The sequence below is a fragment of the Phascolarctos cinereus genome, unplaced genomic scaffold (genome assembly GCF_003287225.1).
Source record: "Phascolarctos cinereus isolate Bilbo 61053 unplaced genomic scaffold, phaCin_HiC Scaffold_4;HRSCAF=312, whole genome shotgun sequence".
Taxonomy (NCBI): domain Eukaryota; kingdom Metazoa; phylum Chordata; class Mammalia; order Diprotodontia; family Phascolarctidae; genus Phascolarctos; species Phascolarctos cinereus.
Genome location: NW_027555847.1, coordinates 678,379,433 through 678,403,251, shown reverse-complemented (window position 1 = coordinate 678,403,251; position 23,819 = coordinate 678,379,433). Strand labels below are relative to the sequence as shown.

At 52.9% G+C, this 23,819-nt stretch overlaps 2 protein-coding genes across 7 annotated transcripts in view; one reads left to right on the top strand and one right to left on the bottom strand.

Moving 5' to 3' along the window:
• The window catches only part of SSBP4 (single stranded DNA binding protein 4), a 44,838-nt gene extending 36,042 nt beyond the window's left edge, over nucleotides 1-8,796 (top strand). For 2 of the 6 annotated variants that reach the window (XM_021008906.2, XM_021008904.2), the window contains 6 exons: nucleotides 221-275; nucleotides 436-506; nucleotides 683-761; nucleotides 6,835-6,863; nucleotides 7,159-7,383; nucleotides 7,986-8,795. In XM_021008906.2, coding sequence (XP_020864565.1) covers nucleotides 221-275; nucleotides 436-506; nucleotides 683-761; nucleotides 6,835-6,863; nucleotides 7,159-7,356 — 432 coding nt within the window. In that variant the 3' untranslated portion in view covers nucleotides 7,357-7,383; nucleotides 7,986-8,795. Of the gene's footprint in view, nucleotides 1-220; nucleotides 276-435; nucleotides 507-682; nucleotides 762-6,834; nucleotides 6,864-7,158; nucleotides 7,384-7,985 lie in introns of all 6 variants that reach the window. The other 4 variants (XM_021008907.2, XM_021008905.2, XM_021008908.2 and 1 more) reach the window with 3 other exon arrangements.
• A 2,441-nt stretch (nucleotides 8,797-11,237) lies between these two features.
• Nucleotides 11,238-20,872, bottom strand: ISYNA1 (inositol-3-phosphate synthase 1). The gene is given in 12 exon segments (XM_021009025.2): nucleotides 11,238-11,537; nucleotides 11,539-11,548; nucleotides 11,659-11,876; nucleotides 12,012-12,125; nucleotides 15,475-15,639; nucleotides 16,089-16,304; nucleotides 17,148-17,297; nucleotides 17,399-17,592; nucleotides 18,784-18,916; nucleotides 19,059-19,220; nucleotides 19,608-19,778; nucleotides 20,500-20,872. Coding segments are annotated over 12 exon segments (1,968 nt in total). The 5' UTR covers nucleotides 20,737-20,872; the 3' UTR covers nucleotides 11,238-11,339.
• Nucleotides 20,873-23,819: the final 2,947 nt, after the last annotated feature.

Sequence of the window (23,819 nt, the reverse complement as noted above, 5' to 3'; positions counted from 1 at the left end):
AGGGGTCAAAGGTGAGGGTGAAGTCACAGGACTGGCCAAAGGGATCAGGTCAGAATGGGTCATGGCCTGAGGGAGGTCAAGGGTCTTGGGTCAAAAGTCAGGGTGAGGCCAGGAGTTAAGGATGAAATCAGTAATCAGGGCAGGCTATGAGACATTAGGTACCTGACTTTGTTCAGGACTGCCATCCTCACTCTTTACCTCGCTCCCTACATGTCCACAGGGTCCCCCAGGAGGAGGTGGCCCCCCTGGAACTCCCATAATGCCTAGTCCTGGAGGTACAGTAGTGGCCTTGTGGATAGGACTTGGTAGGGGCCGGTGGGGAGGACGGGAGAGCCTTGCAGGGACGGGGGGGGGGAGGATTTTGGTGGGAGAGAGGAGGGAATTGAGGGGAGAAGGAGGAGGGTCTTTCCTTACTCACATCTCCCCAATCCCCAGACTCCACCAATTCCAGTGAGAGCATGTACACCATGATGAACCCCATTGGGCCAGGCAGCAACAGGCCCAGCGTGAGTGACCTTTCCTCCCACAAGGCTCAGCCCCCCTCCCAGAGCCCCATCCCCAGCCTCTGACTCCCCAGCGCCCTGACGCCTGGCTGAGTCCTCTCCCCCAGCTCTCCCCAGCACCTCTCTGCCCTCTGTACCCCAGCTCCCAACCACTCACCCTCACTCCCCTCTCTCTACAGTTCCCAATGGGCCCTGGGCCTGAGGGCCCCATGTCAGCGATGGGGGCGATGGAGCCACACCACATGAACGGCTCATTAGGTATGTGACTCATCTGTGACGTTCTATGTTCCATGTTGTGACATCCCTCCCAGCTCTGACATTCTGTTCTAAGGGTCCTCTCAGCCCTGACGTTCTCTGCTCTATGTTCTTCTCCTGAAGGCCACTGGCTTTCTCCCCCTCCCCCCAACCCCAACTGTCCCTTCTCTTCCCTTCCCGAATTCCAGGGTTCTGAAGGCTGTACTATGGTTGACGAGCTCCCTCTAGTGGTCATACTTAGTCACCACAAGAATGAATTTCAGCAACTGCTTCACTGGGATCTCATTGTAGGCTCTGGACCCAGCAGTGGGAATGCGTGGGAAGAGAGGGGTTGCCCCTGCCCTGGGTGGTGGGTACCAGTGAGGAGACAAGACTGAAAAGTGTACATGAGGGGAATTTGGGAACCACTGACTTAGACCCAGAGTGCTCCAAGAGAATTTGGAGGACTGGACAAGTTGGCCGTGTCACTGACTTGCCTTTTCTTTCTTTATGTCTCAGTGTGACCATCTTTAAAACTAGGGATTGGATTTTTCTCAAGTCCCTCCCAGCCCTGACATTCTGTGTCCTAAGGGCCCTCCCAGCCCTGACATTCTGTGTCCTAAGGGCCCTCCCAGCCCTGACATTCTGTGTCCTAAGGGCCCTCCCAGCCCTGACATTCTGTGTCCTAAGGGCCCTCCCAGCCCTGACATTCTGTGTCCTAAGGGCCCTCCCAGTCCTGACATTCTGTGTCCTAAGGGCCCTCCCAGCTCTGACATTCTGTGTCCTAAGGGCCCTCCCAGCTCTGACATTCTGTGTCCTAAAGGGCCCTCCCAGCCCTGACATTCTGTGTCCTAAGGTTCCTCCCAGACCTGACATTCTGTGTCCTAAGGTTCCTCCCAGTCCTGACATTCTGTGTTCTAAGGGCCCTCCCAGTCTGACATTCTGTGTTCTAAGGACCCTCCCAGCCCTGACATTCTGGGTTCTAAGAACTTTCCTGGCTTGAAAATGCTAGGCTTCATGGGTTGCTGGGGGTAGTTATGGGAAGATTTCATAGAAGAGATGGGATTTCAAATTTAAGGAGAGTTTAGGTTAGGGGAGAAAAACTGTAGGCCAAGACAGTGAACTCAGTAAAGAACAGCCTGTGGATAGAAACAAAGCTGGGTATGGGAAGGAGGAGGTAGGGGGAGATGATAGAGGCTTGGGACTAATTAATTCACCGGGTGAGTTAGTTTGGACTTTGCCTTGGGGTCATGAGAAGCCCCCAAAGGGTCAGAACCAGGCTTTAGGAAGCTGCCTTTTGGATCAGACAAAGCTAGATGTTCTGAGCAGGCAGGTGATGGCCTGACAGGAGTGGGGAGAAGCTCTGGATTGGGACTCTGAGGCCAGACTTCAAATCTTAGCTTTGCCACTCACTCCCTGTATGACAGGGACCAAGTCACTTACCTTCCTTGGCTTTTCTGTAGAATGAAGGGGTTGGTCTAGCTCTGAGGTTCTTAACCTTTTTTGTATCCTGGGCCCTTGGGGCAGGCCCCTTGTCAGAATTAACTTTGAAAAATAATGGAAGGAAATGCTACACTTCAGTTAGAGGTTAGTGAAAATCAAGGTAATATTTTTTTCCCATCCAACTTTACAGACCCCTTGAGATCTGTCCACAGAGCCCTTGGGTGGGGGACAGGCCCATTTCAGACTGATGATCTCATGAGCGGACCTGTGGCCTCTGCCTGAAGGCCTTGGGTGAAGGGGAGCTAGCCACCCAGCTCTGAATTGACTTTTGCAGAGCTGGACGAATTCTGCCCCTCTGTCACTTCCCCAAATTATCTCTGTTTCTGCCCTCTGGGGTCAAGGCGAACCAGGCCAGTGCCTCTTCTGCATGAGGGAGCCCTTGGCCTACTCTGATGATCACTGTCGGCACATCCTGCCAACAGAACACCATGCCTCCTGCCTCCACCCTCCTGCCTGGTGAGGTCACCAGCCCGCCCACCATCCTGCATGCAGGGCTCAGCACAATACTCCGGGTCAGGTCTGAGGGGTAGGGGACAATGGTATCATTTCCCTTATTCTGCACAATAATGCAACCTTAGATTGACTTAGATTTTTTGGCTACCAAGATAAAATTAGTTGACTCATGCTGACCTTATGGTTCAGTAAACACTCAGATCACTGGCACAATTGGAACACAGTTGGTGCTTAATACATGTCTCTTGATTGACAGCCACATCATCCCCATCTTGTGCGGTTGATTTTTTGAGCCCAAGTAGAGAATTTTATGTTGTTCCCTGGTATACTACATATTGGCTTGTATTCTCTTTTTTTTTCTTCCTTTTTTTTTTTGATGAGGCAGTGGGGTTAAGTGACTTGCCCAGGGTCACACAGTTAGTGAGTGTTATGTGTCCGAGGCAGGCCTTGGAGTCAGGAGGACCTGAGTGCCAATCCAGCTTCAGACACTAGCTGTGTGACCCCAGACAAGTCATTTAACCCTCTTTCCTTCTCTGTAAAATGAGCTGGAGAAGGAAATGGCAAACTGCTCCAGTATCTTTGACAAGAAAACCCCAAATGGGGTCACAAAGAGTTGGGCATGACTGAAATGACTGAAAATCAACAACAAAGAGAGGAGAGAAGAAAAGAGCAATGTTACCCAACTTGACATGCCATCTATCTGGGTCTTATTGGATAGCATCAGGCCAAGGCCAGATCCCTGAGGCATTCAGCCAGAGACCTCCTTCCCCGTTTATATCCCCCTGTTAATTCTTATACTTTGGGGTCTGGCTATTCAGCCAGTTCTGTATTGAGACCTTACCTCCATAACCCTGCCTGCCTCTCTCCATCTCTGAGACTTTGTCAGAGGCTTAGCTAAAAATCCAGAAAGCTGAAACTATACATACAGTCTTTTCCCTGATCACATGTAATCCCAAGAAAAAAGGACATGAGGTTAGTCAAAGTTACACTCAGCTGGCCTCTACTTGAAGAATATACAGATTTCCTTCCCTTTTTGGAAAATCAGGACCTTTGCCTGTCTCCAGGCTTGTGGAATCTCTCCCATTCTCTATGTCTTCTCCTCCTAGATCTATCATTTATTTATTTATTTCTTAAAGAGGCCATTCTTTGCCTCATTTTTTATTAAGCCTTAAACACTGAATGGGTATTGCCTCAGTCAAACTGAGACTTTAGCTTGAAAAGGCCAAAGTCCCTCACTGCATGCAGGGCCATCTCCAGTCATCCTGATCTGTATCTGGCCACTGGACCCAGATGGCTGTGGAGGAGAAAGTGAGGCTGGTGACTTTGCACAGCCCTGCCTCACTTAAATCCAATTCACTTGCATGTCATGGCATCACCTCCCTGATGTCATGGTCCTCTTTGAGAACCAAGGACAGACAGCAGTAATGTCTTTCAGAGAGACATCAATGACAGTTACTCAGCAGTCACACCTGCCTCTTAGCCCCCCCCCCCCCCCCGCCCCTGCCTCCCACACACACACCAAGTTAGGGCCTGCTGAATTAAATTAATTAAAGGGAACTAGGTGCTCTCTTATCTCCTGGCTTTTGTCTCACTCTGAAAATCCTCCTTCTTGGTAGAGAAACACTTGAACAGAAATTGAGTAGTTCTAACTTGTCTCTATCTGTCATTTGACAGGTATTTATCAGTCAATCAACAAACTTTTTTTTAAAGCACCCTCTATATATGCCAGGCACAATGCTAAGTCCTGCAGATACAAAGAAAGGCAAAAGACAGCCCTTACCCTCCAGGAGCTCCCAGTATAAGGGAAGGTAAGACTTGAGCCTTGGAGGAAGCTAAGGATTCTCAGAGGAGGAGGTGAGGAAGGAGGGCTTTCCAGGTGAGGGGAGGCAGGTAGGCTAACCTGAGCACAGGAATGGTAAGCAGGGAACATTCCGTGTCGCTAATGAGGAGTAGGCAGCAGGCCAGTTTGGCTGAGCCACAGATCTCAGAGAGGGAGTGAGAGGTAATAAACCTGGGAAGACTGGCCGGAGCCAGACCATGGAAGGCTTTCTGTGCTGAAGAGAGGAGTTGGTGTTTTGTGTAAGAGGGGGCGTAACCAGACATTTTGGAGCAGGGATGGGACAAGGTTAGACCCTTGTTTTAGGGGGGTTAGACCCTTGCTTTAGGGGGGTTAGACCCTTGCTTTAGGAAGGTTAGACCCTTGCTTTAGGGGGGTTAGACCCTTGCTTTAGGAAGGTTAGACCCTTGCTTTAGGGGGGTTAGACCCTTGCTTTAGGGGGGTTAGACCCTTGCTTTAGGAAGGCCATTTTGGCTGCTAGTTGGGTGGCTAGTGGGCTGGAGGCTGGGACGTGAGGATGTTTCAGGACCTTCTGTGAGGAGCAGCCCCCTGATTCAGCCTCCTTCATGCTAATGCCTTTCCTCTAGGATTGTTTCCAGTCAATCCTGTCAGTAACTCATTTGTACACAGTCGTTTGCATGTTATCTCCCCTCTTAGAATGTGAGTCCCTTGAGGGCAGGGACTATGTTTTGTGCTTAGCATGGTCCTTAGCATACAGTAGGGGTTTAATAACTGCTTTGTTGACTTAGAACTGGATGGGACCTTAGATTCCATCTGCTTCAACCTTCCTCATTTACAGAGGTGGAAACTGAGGCAAAGAGAGGTAAGTGGACTTGTCCAGGTCAGTTAATTAAGCTAATAAATGTCTGGCAGGATTTGAACCCAATTCTTTCTGACCTCAAGCCCCAAACTCCATTCAGTATACCATGTTGCCTCTTAAATCTAGTTAAGAGATTCGAACAATAGTCCAAGTAAGAAATGATGCAGGATTGGCTGGGTGGGTGGGGGATGGGGGTGGCCAAATGAGTAGATCGGAGGAATTAGATGGGAGAGGAAGAATGATGATGATGGTGATGATTTGAACTCAGGAAGACAAGTCTTTCCAACTCCAGGCATGGCACTCTATCCACTGTACCACATAGTTGCATGTTAGGAAGACCCTAGTTCAAATCTGGCCTCAGACACTTACTAGCTGTGTGACCTTGGGCAAGTCACTTAACCTCTGCCTAGGAGGCAGTTAGGTGGCTCAGTGGATAGTGTGCTGGGCTTGGAGTCAGGAAGACTTGAGGACAAATCCAGCCTCGGGCACGTACTATAGCTGTGTGACCCTGGGGAAGGCACTTCACTCTGCTTGCCTCAGTTTCCTCCTCTGCAAAATGAGCTGGGGAAGGAAATCCAGTATCTCTGTCAAGAAAACCCCAAATGGGAGTTGAACAATGACTTAAATCCTGCCTGAAACACTTCCTAGCTGTGATGTGGTGGGCAAGTCACTTCCCGAGGATGCCTCAGTTTTCCCTGTCTGATGAGAGAGCCTAACTCAATGGCCTCTATGTTTAGATTAGCTTTTCCGACCTTCCTCTGGCCCCAGTCTAGCTTTGCAAGTGCCTTTTGTTGTCCTCAGAGCATTCTGACCTTGTTCTCAGCGGGCCATGCCATGCTCTGGGATCCGCCCACCATTACATGCCCTTCCTTCCTTCCATTTGTTTTTCTACACCGAAGTCGGTTAGCGACGGCCGGGCTTCTCTATATAGTTCTCTTCAGATGTCTCTGCTTTTTCTTTCTCCTCAAAATCATTTGTTTGTCATCAGCTTGCCTTCCTGAGGGCTTCCCATCCTTTTGGGGTTCATTACCCTGGCAGAATTTCAGGCCAAAGGCTTCTGCCTAGACTTTGAAATCTACACTCCCACCATCTAGGGTACATGTCAGCTACTCCTCTCTTCCCCACCCCCATCACAAACTCGAAGATGACGTGATGACTTTCTTCCAAGGTTTCCTTCCATTCTTGACAGGTGCTTACTTAGCCTCTGTTCCATGCCTTCCAGGGACAGGGAGCTCATTACTCCTATATGGCTCATTCCACTTTGGGACAACTCTTAAGTCATTGTTGGGAAGTTTTTTCTTATATGTGAAATGAAATCTGTCTCTGTGGCTGCCAGCCAGTGGTACTGGTTGGGAGAGGATAGAGGTGGAGAGGTGTGACCCCAGGCTGGATGGGAGGAGAGACTGGTCGTGGTGGGTAAGCTTGGAAGCCTATGACTCCACTCGGCCCCTGGCCATTATCCAGCTCTCTGTTTTTCTGCACAGGCTCAGGTGACATGGACGGGTTGTCCAAGGTAAGGGAAGTACCCTGACTGCTTCTGATCTGGTGATGCTTTTGACCTCTGCCCTTTCCTTATGATCCCCTCCCCTCCAAGCAGGAGCACAGAATGGCCCATGGGGCCTCCTGGCCTCCTCCCTCTGCACCCTGGACTCCTTCCCCTCCAGTGTCCCTTGCTACTGGATAGACCACCCCCCATCATCTCCCTTCGATGGAATCCCCTTCTCCCTGCCCTCTCCAAGGCTGGGTGGGCCCCAGGGTGGGGAATGGGGATGGGGACCCACTGACCGGGGGGATCCCCCCACTCCCAGAACTCTCCGAACAACATGGCCGGCATGAGCAACCCCCCAGGCACCCCACGGGACGACGGCGAGATGGGCGGGACCTTCCTCAACCCCTTCCAGAGCGAAAGCGTAAGCGACCGTGCCAACCCTCCCCCCGCGTCGGGCAGGAGGGGCCTCGCGGGCAGGCCCAAGCGCGGTGGCCGGGGGGCCAGAGCAAGACCGTGACCGCCGGGCCGGGCCGAGGGGCACCAGGTGGGAGGGCCGGCCTCGGGCAACCCCTGTTCCTCCCTACCCCCACCCCTGCCCCTGGGTCTTCCTCTCTTCCTCCCCATGGGCACTGCCCACCTTCTGTGTCCCATCTTGGGCACTGCCTCCCTCCCAAAGGCACCAGTGCCCACCCCCTACCAGGGTGCCCAACTCCCGGGAGGTTTGGAACCCCTTTCCCCTGGGGGGATGGGAGGGAGAGAGGCAGAGAGGGGTAGCAGCAGAGCCACCAGGCTTGGACGCAGGGGACCTGGGTTTCAGCATCATCTCTACTAGCTTGGGCAAGTCCCCTGAGGCCGGGCTTCGTCTGTAAACTAAGGCAGCTCAAGCTTGTGCTACACACCGCAGGCTTGTTGGTGAGGAGCCCGCCCTTCGTATATCTGGCTTCCTCAGAACGAGGCCTGTTAGGGACCAGTCACGATTGGCCTCTGGTCAGGAAGGGGACGGTCTACACGAGCTCTCGGGTCCCTTGCAGCTGTGAATCCCTGTGATCCTGGCTGTTTCTCCCTAGGGTGGGACAGGAGGGGGGGCTCCTCTCCTTGGGACAGGAGCTGAGTCCCCCGCCCCGGCCCCCTCTCTTCTCTCCACAGTACTCACCCAGCTTGACCATGAGCGTGTGATGAAGACAGCACTACCCTCAGCCCTGGCCCCCTTGTAAGCTTGTGTATTTAAGGACCGGATACCCTTCTTCCCCATCTTCTCCCCATACACTTCCTTTCCCCGGCCCTCTCAGACCTCGCCCATAGGCACCCACTGGGGTGTCAGCATCTGGGCATCTGGGGCTGGCTCCCCCATCACCCCAACCTTGTGGCCTTCTGGACAAGCTGGGGGTGGTGGGGGGTGCTCTCGAACTCTTGACTGGGGTAGGGCAGCGAGTTGCCCCTCCCCGAAGTCAAGGCAACCCCAGTTGGTCTTCTGGGCCTGAGGAAGGGACAGGGGGATGGGAGGTGCCAGAGGTTGCTTCGGACATTTGGACAGAACGAGGAATGGGCTGGGCCATCCCTTCAGCCTGGGTCCACTCCTACCTTCTGACAGCCCCAAGGCCTGGGCCAGGGGAGGCTGAGGCTGCCCACCCTCTGCTGAAGGGCCCCCGGTTCGGGGGAAGGCAGAGCAGCCAGACCCTTTCAGGCCAGGGGCTGCTGCCCTCTTCACTTCGCAGCGCCCATCGGGGGCCTGCAGGCCTGACGTTCATGCACCAACAACTTTACTTTTATACCGCGAGGACCTCAGAGACAGACAGACGGACCGGAGTCCATTCCCCCAGCTGTACAGCCCTTCACCCCACTGGGGCGCCCCTGGCCCCAGGGCTGGGGCTCAGGCCGTGGGACCGGACATTCTAACTCCACTGCCGGGGCTGTCAAGAAGGAGCCATGGGAGGGGGTGGGGGGAGGGGGGGTACCTGCATCAATAAATGGAATTTGATTTTTTTTCATAACCCGTGCATGGCTCCTGTGTCCTTCCCCACTTCTCAAGTGTCCAGGCTAGTGGAGGTGGTACCCACCCCAGCTCCATAAAGGCTGGTACTGGAAATAGATCAAGAATGGATGCATAGGGGCAGCTAGGTGGTGCAGTGGATAGAGCACCAGCCCTGAAGTCAGGAGGACCTGAGTTCAAATTCGGCCTCAGACCAAACACTTGACACTTACTACCTGTGTGACCCTCGGCAAGTCACTTAAACCCAATTGCCTAAAAAAATTAAAAAAAAAAGTGGCTGCATAGCAGGGTGAGTCGTGCTGGGTGGTCCTGCATAGTCAGGTATCTGAAACTCACATAAATTCTGGTGTGGGGGAAGGAAGTGGAAATAGGCTCATAGATTTAGAACTGGGAGAAACCTTAAAAGCCATCAAGTCCAGCCCCCCTCCTCCCATTTTACATATAAGAAAACTGAGTCCCAGGGAGGCTATTTAATGTGCCTGGGATAACAGCTTGTGTCTAAGGTAGAATTTGAATTCAGGTCTTCTGCCCTTCAAACCTAGCACCCCACTGTCTAAGATGTCCTAACAGCGTCCAAGGGATGACCGTTCCGGACATGGTTGGGCAAATGAGATGGAGGACTTCAGGAAATGAGGGGTTTGAGAAGCTCTGGAGCTGGGAGGTCCGGGGGGGGGGTGCCAACAGACTGTGGTAGAGGAGCAGACTGTTAGCTGTGAGCCCAACTTACTTGAGGGAAAGAAGTGACCTAAAGAAGGAAAAGTCTAGAGGAGTTAGCAATGAAGATGGGCTGGATGGAGCAAACTTGGGGGAGGGGGTCCCAAAGGAATGCAGATCGGGAGAAGAAATATGGCATTGAGTCCAGAGAGGGCTGGGGGGGTGCAGCAAAGACACAAGAGCCGTGGACTAGTCTTTGAAAGGGCTGGCCTGCGGACGAGAGCCACGATTTGTTCTGGGTGGCACGGCCTAGAGCGTGGAAGACCCAAGTCTGAAACCAGCATCACATACTCGCTAGCCGTGACCCTGGGCAAATCACATCACCTCTGTTTGCCTCAGTTTCCTCACCTGTTAAATGGGGGAAATAATAGCACCTTCGTCTCCCAGGACTGTTGTGGGAATCCAGTGAGATAACTGTAAAGCACTTACCACAGTGCCCAGCACATAGTAGGTGCTTAGCAATTGTTATTATTCTGTGTGACCCTAGAAGGCAGAAGGAGAAGCAGTGGGGGTGGGAGGGGATGTTTCAGGGAGGTCGACTAAGGCTTCTTAAGAATGGGCTGCCTAGGGGCAGCTAGGTGGCACAGAGGATAGAGCACCGACCTTGAAGTCAGGAGGACCCAAGTTCAAATCCAGCCTCAGACCAAACACTTGATACTTACTAGCTGTGTGACCCTGGGCAAGTCACTTAACCCCCCCCCCAAAAAAGGGCTGCCTTCCAGAACAGCCTGGGTATGATGGCTGCCAAGACCCCTCCCGAGTCAGTGTTTTGTGATTCTATGAAAGATGACAGAGGGGATGGGAGAATTGAAGTGAGAGAGAAGGGGCAGCCAGCCTTGGGAGGGTGCTGTGCAATGGGATGTTTTCAGGAGAAAGCCAGGGTTTGCTGAGCACCAAAAGACTGGACGGATGACTGGGACAGAAGCAACTGTTTAGGGCAAAGGAGAATTCAATAGTGATAAAGGCAGCTTCCCAAAAGGCATCGGTGAGACGGAGGAAGAGGAGAGGACTGGAGACCTCTCTAGGCTAGGTACAGCTCTGTGCATGGGGCAGGCAAAGCTACACAGGGATCCATCTGGCGCAAGGGAGGCTCTCCTTAGGTGGCATCATCCTAGGCTTAATGAAGTGTTTGGAGGTGAATGAAACCAACCTCGGACGAATGAGACGGTTTCAGGGTCCTGGAAGATTGCCTGGGATAGGGCGGAGGCTGCCAGGCGAGGGTTGGGTCCCGGGGATGAGACTGCATAGGATGAAGTTATCTGGGGGTGGGATCAGCTAGAAGGGATCTTAGAAAGGACTGAGTCCAAACCCCTCATTTTACAGATGAGGAAACAGGTCAAATGACTTGCCCAAGGTCATATAGGGAGCAAGTGAAAGAGCCAGGGACCTGGGTCTCCAAATCCAATGCTTCGTGCGTTGTTCCAAGACGCCTCCCTGGGAGAGGTCATCCAGGGCAGATCTGTCTGTCTTTCCCTCTCTACCCTCCCTGGGGGCTGGCCATCCTGTCTCTTGGCCAGGAGAAGTTTACATTTCCTTTCTCCCCAGCACCACCCTGATGGAATCACAGAACCTAAGAGCTGGACACGACCTCCTTGGCTACCTAGGTCACAGAATGACAGAGGCAGGGTGAGGCTGGCTGTCCAGCCATCCAAGGTGGCCTCCAGGAAAAGAATCAGCCAAAGGCTTAGGGAAGATGCCGTTCTCATGCCAGATTTATTGCGATGGGAGAGGCTGGATTCACAGAGGCCTCGGTGGGCTAAGACTGGCAGGGATCATTGGTGACGATCCCAAGGCTGCTAGGAGGCAGGGGCATGCTGGGCACTGGCATGTGTGTGCCCATCGGCGCCACCCACATAACCATTGGGGGGGAAAGCTGCCGCCCCCTTCTTCTGGGGCACAGGGCAGGTGGGGGCTTCGGCACCCTCACGTCGAAACTCGCTGCTTACACGCTCCATCTTGTGCTCCAGCAACATGTGGTTCTGGGGGGCAAGACCCCACACACGCCCTGGGGGGATAGGAGGGATGCCATCAGCCCTGGCTAAGAAGACAGCCTCCCCCCACTCCTGCAGCCCAGTGCCCAGAGTAGTCCCTCCACCAGGCCCCGTGGGCTCTCACCTGAGAATGTTCTCTATGCAGCTTCTCTGCCGGAAGAGGGCATTGACCACGGGGGTGCCCGGGGGCACCATCGGGGCCTTGCAGAGAAAGCTAAGAATGGACAGCACCGAGTGGAAGTTCTGGAAGTGGGGGTCACTGTCGGTGCAGAAGGTGATGCGCTGGCACAGCTCCGTGAGGATCACTAGGTCCAGGATGATGGGGCTGGCCAGGAGGGAGTCCTGGGGGCACAGGGCAAAGGCACCGCTGGGCACACAAAGGGGGCGGAGGAGGGGCAGCCCAGCCCAGCATGCGGAGGGAAGGAGGGGCCCGCCTCCCAGGGCCCACCCACAGAGCCAACCCCTCTTACCCCGTACCTCACAAGTGTTATGAAGGACGATGGTGTTGGTGCCCCCGAGCATGATCTCTGATGTGTACTCATCCAGAGCTCGCTTGCTGTCCCCCACGTAAGGGACATATCTGATCACGACCTGGAAGGAAGTCAAACAGGAATGGTAACTTGGCCTGTCCATTTCAGTGTGAGAGGGGACACAGACATCATCATGACGTCACTTACAATGGGAGAGACAGTGTGGTGTAATGGTTAGAGGGCTAGCTCCATGACCAAATTTCTGGGGGGAAGCCAGGAGGACCTGGGTTCAGATCTCCTCTCTGACACCCACTGGCTCTGTGACCCACTAGCACAGTGCCTGGCACACAGCAGGCAATTACATCCATCCTGGCTGATTAGACAGATACATAGGGAGGGAGGGAGGGAGGTAGATTAGATAGATAGATAGATAGATAGATAGATAGATAGATAGACAGACAGACAGACAGATACATAGACAGACAGATCGTTAGATCAACAGACTGATAGATATAGCTATATAGATGTATATAGCTATATAGATATCTACACACAGATAGGTTTCAATCTATATGTAGCACTTTTTTTTTTAGGCAATTGGGGTTAAGTGACTTGCCCAGGGTCACACAGCTAATAAGTGTTAAGTGTTTGGTCTGAGGTCACATTTGAACTCAGGTCCTTCTGACTTCAGGGCCGGCGCTCTATCCACTGCGCCACCTAGCTGCCCCATATGTAGCACTTTTAAGGTTTGCAAAGTGCTTTACTATGTGATCTCATTTGATATTCACAATAACCCTGGGAGATAGGTGCTACAGATGAGGAAATTGAGGCTGAGGAAAGTTAAATGACTTGCCCAGGGTCACCCACCCATTGAACAAGAGGGGGAGGGGATTGTTTCACTCTTGTCTTTGTACCCTTGGAACGGTGCCTGGCACATTTAATAAACGCCTGCTGATGGATTGACTGATTAGAGCCTAGGTCTTCCCAACTTCAAGCTGAGTGTTCTAGGCACTGTCTCAGCTCTATATCATCTTTTGCTCCTGAACTCCCTGCCCCCTCCTCTCACTGATGGCCTTCTCTTGCTGAACCTCAGCTCCGGCTCCACCGTCCACTCCTCCTGGTTCCTTGCAGAATGAACGTTATTCAACCTCGGCCGGGCCCTCACTGCATCAAGGCAATCTTTTTATTCCTCCCTGATTTCCCTATCTCACTCCCCATAGAATCTATTTCTTTTCTCGAGACTCCCATATCACCCCTTTCTCCCTATTCTCTTAGCTGAGAACTCTGCCTCTTTACTGAGGAAACTGAGACCACTCGCAGGGAGCTCCCTTCTTTCCCCATCATATCCCACCCTCTCCTTCTCGCCAAAGCCAACCCCTCTGGACACACCTGCACTCCAGAAACATTCCCTTCATTCTTGCCTTCAGACTGCATCCTGAATAATCCTCCCCCCTAATCTTCAATCTCTGCCCATCAAATGGTTCCTTCCCAATACCTTACATGCCCTAGTCTCCCTCGTCCATACAAACCTTCACTCAATCCTACCGTTCTCTTCGGGCCTTGCCCCCCGCCCCCATCTCCCCTCCTTTTCTCAGTTAAGATCTTTGAGTAAGCTGTCTACAGTTGGTCGCTGCCCTTCTTCTCTCTCCTCTGCCCTTTCTAGACTGGCTTATGACCTCCAGCCTGAAGCTGCTCTGCCCAGAGGGGCAGAGGAGGAGAGAGACACATAATCAGATCCGAGATGAAGGAAAACTGGGTTAGCAGTCATGTATAGGATGAACCAGAGTAGGGAGAAGCTTGAGGAAGGGAGACCAGTTAGGAGGCTCTTGTAAATAAATACTATCATAGTTAGCATTTATAAAGCACCTACTGTGTGCCAGGTACTATGTTAAGTGCTTTACAGATATTAACATTATCCCCCTAAATGTGACTGGTTCCCTCAAGGCTCTGCCCTGGGCTCCCTCCTCTGTTCCTTCCCTGCTCCTCAGTGACTTCTTCCATCCCACGGTTTGGCCTCTTGTATAGATAACTCCAGACCCAGTCTACACCCAGCCCCAGTCTCTCTCCTAAGCTTCAGTCCTATACCACCAATTAAACTCATCGTGTCCACAGCAGAACTACTCCTCTTCCAAATTTCCTATTTGTCTTTTCATCTCCCAAGTACAAAACCGTGGCATTATCCCAAACCCCTCACTCTCTTTCACCCCACCCCCAATCTGCTCCCAAATCTGGCCATTTCTACTTCGATCCTTTCCCCTCTACTCATGCTGCTGCCACCTAAATTCAGGTCCTCATCACCTGTCCCCTAGATTATTGAAGCAGCTAGGTATTACAATGGCTACAGTGCCAGGCCTGGAGTCTGAAGACCCCAGTTCCAATCTGGCTTTAGATATGTACTAATTGCGTGACCTTGGTCAAGTCACTTACCTTTTGTCTGTCTCAGTTTCCCAACTGTAAAACAGAGATAACAGCGCCTACCTCCCAGGGTCATTGTAAGGATCTAAAAGTTAATATCTGTAAAGCACTTAACACAGTGCCCGCACACAGCAGGTGCTATATAAATGCTAACTATGATATTATTCATTTACAAGAGCCTCCTAACTGGTCTCCCTTCCTCAAGCTTCTCCCTACTCTGGTTCATCCTACACACGACTGCTGACCCACTTTTCCTTCATCTCGGATCTGATTATGTGTCTCTCTCCTCCTCCACCAACTTCTGTGGCTCCTCAGTGCCTTCCAGGATTAGATTTAAATGCCGCCTAGCTTTTGAAGACCTGTGCCACCTTTCTAGCCTAAGTGGGCCCTCCACAATCCTGTCACCTTAATCTTTTCTCTTTCTTCACACAAGGTACCGCGTCTCCCACCTTCACGCCTTTGCACTCACTGGCTGTCCCCCAGCCCTGGAAGGCATTCCATCCTTCCCTCCACCGCACAGAGCCAAGCACCACCTTCTACGTGCAGCCTTTCCCAGGCCACCCGTGCAAACGCCCTCCCTCCTTCCCTCCCCAAATCCCTCGTACTGAACTACTTTGTGCGTGTTCGTATTTATCACTTCATATTTATGCCGTATGTATATATTCATGTGCAGTTGTGCTGACCACCAACCCCCCCGCCCTGGTCCCTATCCCAATTAGGACATATACTCCTCAAAAACAGGCCTTGTTTCATTCTTTGCACTTGTATTCCAAGTTCCTGGCACACGGGGGGGGCGGTGATCAATCCACTGACGCTGCCAGTCACCATCATGCAGTTACCTAGACTGGGACCTGCCTGGACAGCATACCCACTCGAGCTCATGTGCACACACGCACACACACACACACACGCACACGCACAGGTCGCAGGTCTTACATGTACATGCACACACACACACACCGCTATCCACAGGGGGGCCCCAGTCCCTCGGACCCCCTCCCCCCAATGCTAGCCCACACGCATCAGCCCTGCGGCACAATCTCTACCATACGCACACAGTGGTCAGGCCCCTCCCCAGGGCCGTACAGCAGTGGGTTGCTCTGCACCATATCGTCCACGACGTTGCTCTTAGAGACCTCCTTGGAATGGAACTGCTTTGGGGCTGACAAATTCTGGCCATCATTGTTACCCAGGTGGTTGTAGCTAACGATGGACACCGTCTGCAATAAAGGGGGGGGGTGCCCAGGGAGACAGCTCTGTAAGTCTCTCCTCACTGCATTCCCATTGTCCATCCTCTCCACCATCCCCAACATCCCTCTGGAAACGGATGTGACCCATGGCTTGGTTCCCCACCCCATCATCACCCTCCATCATCCAAGGAAGCAAAAAGAGCCTTCAGGAGCCATGTGGACAGCCCAAAGTAAAGTTCTCGCTCTGCCACTGGCCTCGAAGGGAGGGTGAGTAACTTCTCCTCTTCTGGGTTTATTTCTTCAACTATAAACTATGGCTGGGTTTACACGATAGACCGTCTCCCCTCCGAGTCTGTATCCACCCTATGAGCTAAGGTCCCTTCCAGCTCTGACATTCTATGCTCTCTGTGCTAAGAGTCAGGTCTAGGGTTCAACGGTGACATTCTGCATTCTAGCAAAGACTTACCAATCCCTCTTACCTTCAGGCCGGCACTAATGAGGAAGTCAACAAGCACTGATTTGATCTTGGTTTGGCCAGACTTGAAGTCGTCTCCTCCGATGAAGACCCGTCTCTGCATGGCTAGCTCTATCGCACCTGGCACGAAGGTGTTCTGGGGAGCACCGTTGAGGTAGGCGCAGCCTTCCAGGATGCTGGCTACCGCAAACAGGGTAGAAGGGGACACCTCAAGGTCCCGCTGTTGGGAGCGGGAGAAAAAAAACCCAGAAAACATCAGAATGGAGAGGGTGCTCAGAACATGGAATGTCAGGACTTGGAGGGCCCTTAGAACACAGGATGTCCAGGCTGGTAGGATCCTTAGGATGTAGAAATTTCAGAGCTGTGGGAGGGACCTTAGGACATAGAATGTCAGAGTCAGAAGGAGAACACAGAATGTCAGGGCTGGGAGGGTCCTTAGAACGTGGAAGGGCAGGGCTAGGAGGGTCCTTAGAACATGGAACATCAGAGTTGGGAGGGACCTTAGAACATGGAATGTCAGGGCTGGGAAAAGCTTTCAAGATGGTTCACTACTCCTGGAAAACTAGACCTCAAAACACTACCCCCTTCAGGAAGTTTTCTCTGATAGATATTTCTCCCTCCCCACTTTAATAGACATTTTCCTAATTTTCCTAATTTTCCATTCTGGTGTCTTACCCCCTTTCTACATGTGCTGCATGAGGACAGGGGCCATATCTTTCCCTTTAAGACCTGAGTGCAGGGCTCTGTACATAGCGGATGCTCAGTGAATATTTGTTGAATGACTGAATGTGGACTGTCAGAGCTGGACATCTGAGATCACTGGATTCAACCTCCTCATTTTATGAGAGAAATGAGGTTTAAGAAGGGAAAAATATTTACCCAAGGCCAGACAGTGAGCCAATTAACCTGGGAACGTGGCACCAGAAGCCAGTTCTCCAGTTCCTCAGCCCATGGGTCCTTTAGCCACACCAGCAGCCTAAGCCAGGCTGTCCTAATGCCCACCCCAGACTTCCTGAGCCAGGCTGGTCCTCTCCCCCAGGACCTCTCAATGCTATGCCCACACCTCAATGGCATGAAGCAGGTTTTCAGCCGTGTCATTGAGCCCAGGCACCACATCACAGAAGCACTCGGTGTTGGCTGTCCACAAGACGATGACCTTGTCCACCCCACTGCTGGCCCGGAACTCACGGATGTCCCTGCGGATCTGCTCCAGCTATGGGGAGGAGTGTAACAGCTAGGCGTCACACAGGGTCCCCGCCAGCACCATCCCCACCTCGGCATTCCCCTGTTCCTTCCCAGAGCCCGGGCACCCACCTGCTGGGCCCGAGAGCCAAGAATGAGGTTATCTGCTCGGCTCTCCTGATTCGCTGCAATGAACTTGGGGATGTAGACCGAGGGCCGGGGCTGCAGCTGCTCCATATGGGGCCGCAGCTGTTCCTGCAGCGCCCAGTCCAGCACCTGTGCCCGCTTCATGGCCTCTGCCAGGTTCAGGGAAGAGATGTCCCAGCCTGAGAGGGCACCAGATAATGCTATCACTGTTCAGTTGGTGGTGTTCTCTCCCCACTCTACCCTCAAGCCAGGCTCATAGGGAAAGGACCATAGAACATAGAATGTTAAAGATGGGAGGGTTCTTAGAGCACAGAATGTCAGGGCTGGGAGGGCCCTTAGAGCACAGAATGTCAGGGCTGGGACGGCCCTTAGGACACAGAATGTCAGGGCTGGGACGGCCCTTAGGACACAGAATGTCAGGGCTGGGAGGGCCCTTAGGACACAGAATGTCAGGACTGGGAGGGCCCTTAGAACACAGAATATTAGGGCTGGGGTGGGGGGCTTACACAAATGAGGGGCTTGCATTTATGCCGTGTAGCATAATGAACAGGACACTGGAATTGGAGTTAGGATGGACCTGGGTTCAAATTCCACCTTAGACACTACCTAGCTGACTGAACTAGTGACCCCAGGGTCACTTTAAGCTTAAGTCACTTGACAACCTCTCTGGGCTTCAATTTGCTCATCTGTAAAATGACGGGGTTGGACGTGAGGCCTCTATTGCCCCCTCCAGCTCTCCATCTATGGTCCCACAATCTATGGTGTTCTTCTCAGCTCATGTTCTCTGTTCTCGAGCCTCTTCTAGCCCTGGTTCTGGGTTCTGTAATCTCAGAGCCACCAACTAGGTTAGCCTTAGCCCTCCATCTCTTAGTAAGAGAAGTGGGGTTTGGGAAGCCTCAGGGTCCTTGATTCTGATGCACTTGGATAAATGGACCATCGGGGTCACAGATTTAGAGCCAAAAAGAACCTGGTGAACCCTGTCATTTTACAGATGGGAACACTTAGGTCCAGACAGGTCCAAGGTCACCTAGGTAACAAGTGGCAGAGAGGGATTTAAGCCTGGGTCCTTGGTCTCCAATTCCAAAGCTGTTAGAGCTCAACAGGCCGCCTCCTGCAGGAGACAGACACTGTGGCCCAGGACATAAAAAGGACCAGTTCTTCCAGCCCCTCCACCTGGAGGAGGTCACAAGCAACTCTTTCCAAGGTCACAGTGGTAACTTGGGGGCAGAGCCTAGGCTAGAATCCAGACCTCCTGATTTCCCCTATACTAGGACTGCCCTCCAGATCCCTGCTGACATATCTGTCATCCCTGGGCCCTATGGTTTCCCACACCCACCTGCTCCTCCTAGTCCCATCCCCTCTTTACGTACCATCGAAGACAATGTCATTGGGCGAGACCATGGGCAGCAGGGCACGGAAGGGAACATGGGTATCTTGGCCATGGTCATCACTGCCCAGGCTTACTGTGGCAGCTTGCAGCAGAGAACCATAATAGTTGGCTTCCTATTGGCAGAGTGGGGCAGGGGGTGGGGTGGGGTGAGGGGTGGCTTGGAGCCCAGGTCCCCCCAAGTCCTGGTGCCCCACCCCTAGGCCTCCCAAGTCCTTGTCCCCCACCCTCTCAGCCCTCACCAGCTAAAGTTCTTACCTTCTTACCAGTCTTGGTCATCCAGGAGAGGTGAAGTCGGTTGGCCAACACGGCTGCTGTCACCGTGGAACCGTTGTTTCCACCCCATCCCACTAGCATGACCCCTAATCGGGGCACTCTCCGCTCAGTACGGAACGTAAAGTGGGCAGAAATAGGGTGCACCTATTGTGTGTGGGAGCAGGAGGAAAGTAGGGAGAGCTGAACATCCTTAGCCTATTGTAGGGCTCTGGCCCATCCTGACCTGGGCCACCTCCCTCCCTCACAACTCCATATATTTCTATATCCCTCCAAAGATCTAAGATATTTCTTCAACCCATCCCAGGATTCCCTGCCTCCCCCCACCCTCCACAACCTAGCCTAGAACTTCTTGGCTCTAGACCTGGAAACTGGCCCCCCCTCCCCATCCCTTTGGAATCCTACCTTTTCTCCCAGTTCATCCCAGGGTGCTCCTTGCTGTCCCCTATTTTCCCACAGCCCCTCCCAAAGGAACTCTGGGACTCATTGCCTAGTCGGGAAGAAGGCAGGTGGGAGGCAAAGGCCTCAAGGTACCTTAATATTGCCTCCATCCCGGCTGACCCGGGTTGTCTGGTACTTGTAGCCGGCCTGGATGAAGTCAGGCCCATAAGTGACATCTGGGCTCTCCACCACAAAGGTCTCTTCCATTTCTACTTTTGTCTCTGGGGTCCTGGGAGCTACCTGGGATATCAGGGGGACTGGAGCCTGCGGGGGGGGGGGATGAAACTGGCCTTATTCCAAGAGGACCCCAGCCTCCCTCCCAGCCCCACCCCTGCCCCTTCGAGACTGGCCTGTCCAGTCCTGCAATGGACGGGACAGGGTGACCCTGTCCTGGCAGGGCTGGGTACACTCGCACAAAGCAAGCTTGTTGGGTGGGCAGGATGGCGACTTGATTTGGTTCAGCCCAGCACCACTCCCCTACAAGGCAAAGGGCTTGGACAGGATGTTCTTTCTGGGGTATCCCTACGGCAGAACGCAGAGTTCGGTGCTTGGGGGTGGGGTTTGGGAGTGGGAAGAGAAGTCAGGCCACACCCCCCACAGGTTTGGGGGAGAGGGGGAGTGAACAGAGAAATGGAAGGAAAATGAGGAAGGGGGGAAAAGAGGAGTAGGGAGGAGGGAAGAGGAGGGAAAAGGAGAAAGAGGAGGGAAGAGGAGGGAGGAGGAAGAGGAGGGAAAAGGAAGGAAGAAGGAAGGAGGATGAGAGGAATGTGGAAGAGGAAGAGAGAGAGACAGAAGGGGAGAAAGGAAGGAAAAGAAGAAAAGGGGAAAGAGGAGAAAAAAGAGGAGAGACAGAAAGAGGAGGGAGAGAAAGAAAGAGGAGGTGGACGAAAGGGGGACTGCTGGGCGGCCGAGGTTCCGGCCTCCGGGGTCCCCCTGGTGGCTGGGGAAAGGTCTCCCCTGCCTGCCCGCGGCGGCTCCCACTCACCGGAAGGCTGGCGCAGCGGCGGTGGCGACGGCGGCGGCGACCTGGCTGGTGGCAGCTGGCCGAGCTGGGGACATGGGACGCGTAGGTCTCTGGGGTCCGGCTGGTGGGTGAGCGGGCGCGCGGGGGCGGCTCTAGCTCTGGGCCCAGGGGATAAAGGCGGCCAGCCCCGCCCCGGCCAGCTCCGCCCCGCCCCCAACCCCCTCCGTCCGAAACTTTCCATCGCCAAGCGGCTCCCATGGCCGGCCAGATACACCCTCGTCCCCAAATTTCCAATGCCTACTCCGGAATACGCCCAATTCCTAACACCACCATCAAGCTCCCCCTACACACACACACACACACACACACACACACACACACACACACACACACACACACACACACAGAGCTAGGGGCTCTCTAAATTCCCCATACCTTAGTTAAGTTGGGGGAGATGGGGCAGATGGAGACTGGACCTCACAGCTAACAAAGAAAAGAACACAAAACCTCGTGGTAGGGAGGAGGAACATTAGAGCAGAAAACCCGCAGCATTAAAGAACCGCCCCTATTTCACAACTGGGGAGAAGGGGGCCCAGAGATGGGAAGACATCTCATCAGGGGTCAAGCCCAACTAAACTATGTTGAATGTGTCCTCAAATTGGGGGGGGGTGAGCCCAGAAAACCTTGGCTTTTGGCTCAGTCGTGCTAGTGACTCACTGAGCTTGGGGGAGAAATTTGGGTCTAGTGTCCCCATATCCAAAATGTGAAAGCTGGACACCTGTGATGCCCCAAAGGTCCTCTTAGCTCTACATCCAGGTCATCTTCTGGGCCTGTTTCCCCATGTGCAAAATGCGGAGAATACCACCTACCTCTCAGAGTTGTTATAGGATACAAAGGAGACTGCAGGTATGGGAGGGGCAGAGGGGCAGACAGCCCAAGACCACAGTGTTGCTGAGTCTGCCCAGTGCTAGAGGGGAGGGAGAAGGACCATCAGCCCCCTCAGCTGTGCTGTATCAGCAGCTGATAACAGGCGTGAGAACCAGGCGCTCACAGGCAGCAACAGCGGATACTCTCACAGAAACAGGAGGTGGGGGCTCGCCTCTTGGAGCCATCCACCACCCATCTTCCGGAGAGCTTTGGAAAACAAATGGCCTTTGGGGCTAAAACTTTCCGTGCTGGCCCTGGGCCCAAAAGGTGGATTATTTTGGAAAGTCAGAAGGGTTGTGGAGGGAGGGGATGTAATTCAACATTTCATCCCAAAACAACAAACACTTATTAAGCACCAACTATGTATGTGCTAGGTGCCAGCCTCAGCCTTAAGAGAACCCGTGATTGCCGGAGGAGTGCAAAGAGGGAGGCAGCATCCATGGGAAGGGTTCTTCAGCTCCCGCGGTGAAAGCATCCTTTGGGCTTGGTGCCCAGGGAGAAGGCTTTATCTCCACTGAGCTGGGGGAGGGAGACATCCATCAGGCAAACCAGCTAAAACAGCTGAGCCTTCTTCAGCAGGCAGAGGACCCAACTCCTCCTCGGGGATATACTTGTGCCAACTTCTCCCTAACTGCAAGGAGTGCCTGGAATAAGACTGGCTTCCTCAATGCTCATTCATCAATCAGCTCATTTCGGAGAGCTGGGAGGGAATCTTAGAATACACATCAGAGCTGAAAAGGACCTTAAAATGTAGAATGTCAGCTGGGAAGGACCTTAGAAACACTGGATTTCAGAGGCAGAAGGGATCTTAGAACACAGAACACAGAACAACAGAGCTTAAAGGTACCTTAGAACACAGGAAGTCAGAATTGTAAAGAAACAAAAAAGAAAAAGAATAAAGACTATTGGGGTCAACTAGGTACCTTAGAAAACTAGCCCAACATTTTGTAGGTGAAAAAACTGAGGTCCCCAAAAGGAAGGGACTTGCTCAAGGCCACACAGCCTAAGCATAGATGTTATCCATAGCCTAGAATTGGACAGGACCACGCTGGTTCTAGGATTCAGGCTTATCTCTGAAATTTGGGATCTTTCAACAGCCTGCAAATGCCAAAGTGAGAGGAGGACAAATCTGGGAGAGGGGAGGAGACCTCCAGCTCTCATGTTGGTTCAGGCATTCAATGGTCAGGCTGGGGGGGTGGGGCAGGGAGCCCCTTTCATTTCCGGTCTGATCCTCACCACCCAGGATGGGATGGTAGCTCAGGGGCTAGGCAGGAAGTTGGTAAATTTCCACTGACAGAGCTTTCCTCCTCCAGCTGCCTGCTAATCTGTTCCCCCTCCCTGACCTTGTGGGGAGTTTGGCCCCATAAGTGTGAAGGAGCTGGGCCTCCAGGGCCCAGGGACTTCGGACCCACTCCTGGGCTAACCTAGCTCAGCTACCCTGCCCCCACTCAGGGCCTATGGAGGTTTTTAAGATTTTAAAAAAGGTGAACCCCAAGCCCATTCCTGTAAGGAAAGGCTGGAGCCTAACAGCCAAGACCACCTGAGGCCTCCCTTGGAGACAACCCATAAAATCCTAGGGATCAGTACAAAGCCAACTCCAAGGGACATGTCTGAATTAGCCCAACTCAGTAGGAGATGGAAACACCCCTAGAATGGCATTCAGGGATTGAATTAAGTCCAAATGCCTCAAAGCCTGGCTTTTGAGAACTTTGACCACCTACCTTTCCAGCCTTATCTCCCTCAGCCTCCCCTCCTTTGAGCTTTGGCTCAGGACAAACTGGACAAAACTCCCTCTGTACCCTGGAAACGGCCCCAAGCCTTTTCTCCACAGCTTTGCTTCTGTTTCCTTTGCCTGAAATGCCCCCTCACCCCCACCCCTCATCTTGGACTAACCAAATCCTCTCCAACCTTCAAAGTTCAGCTTTAATAGCCACCATTTCCAAGAAGGCTTCCCAATTCCTGCCCCTAATATGAGGATCATAGAATACCAGAAATTCAATGGACTTCAGAGATCAGGCTAACCTTTTTGATCAATGAAACTGAGGGCTAGATCGAGAGCTGCCCAAAGCCACACATCTAGCTTGGCTATCCCTCTTAACACGAATATGCCATGATTTCTAAAGAACTGAAAGGGCTCACAGAGGTCATCTGAAGGAACTTCTCACTGCGGCAGGAATGCTTTTGGGGGCAGGGAGGGGAAGGGGGATGGTATCCAGCCCCAGCTTAAATATCTCCAATTAAGGAGAGTTCAACCTCCCCCCCCAACAGCCTATCCCATTTTCCAATAGCTGTTTGCTAAGAAGGTGGGCCCTGAATATGTATGTGTGTCTACACACACACACACACACACACACACACACACACACACACACGTGTGTCCCAGTTCTGCTGTTTGGGGTAACGTACGAGTTTCA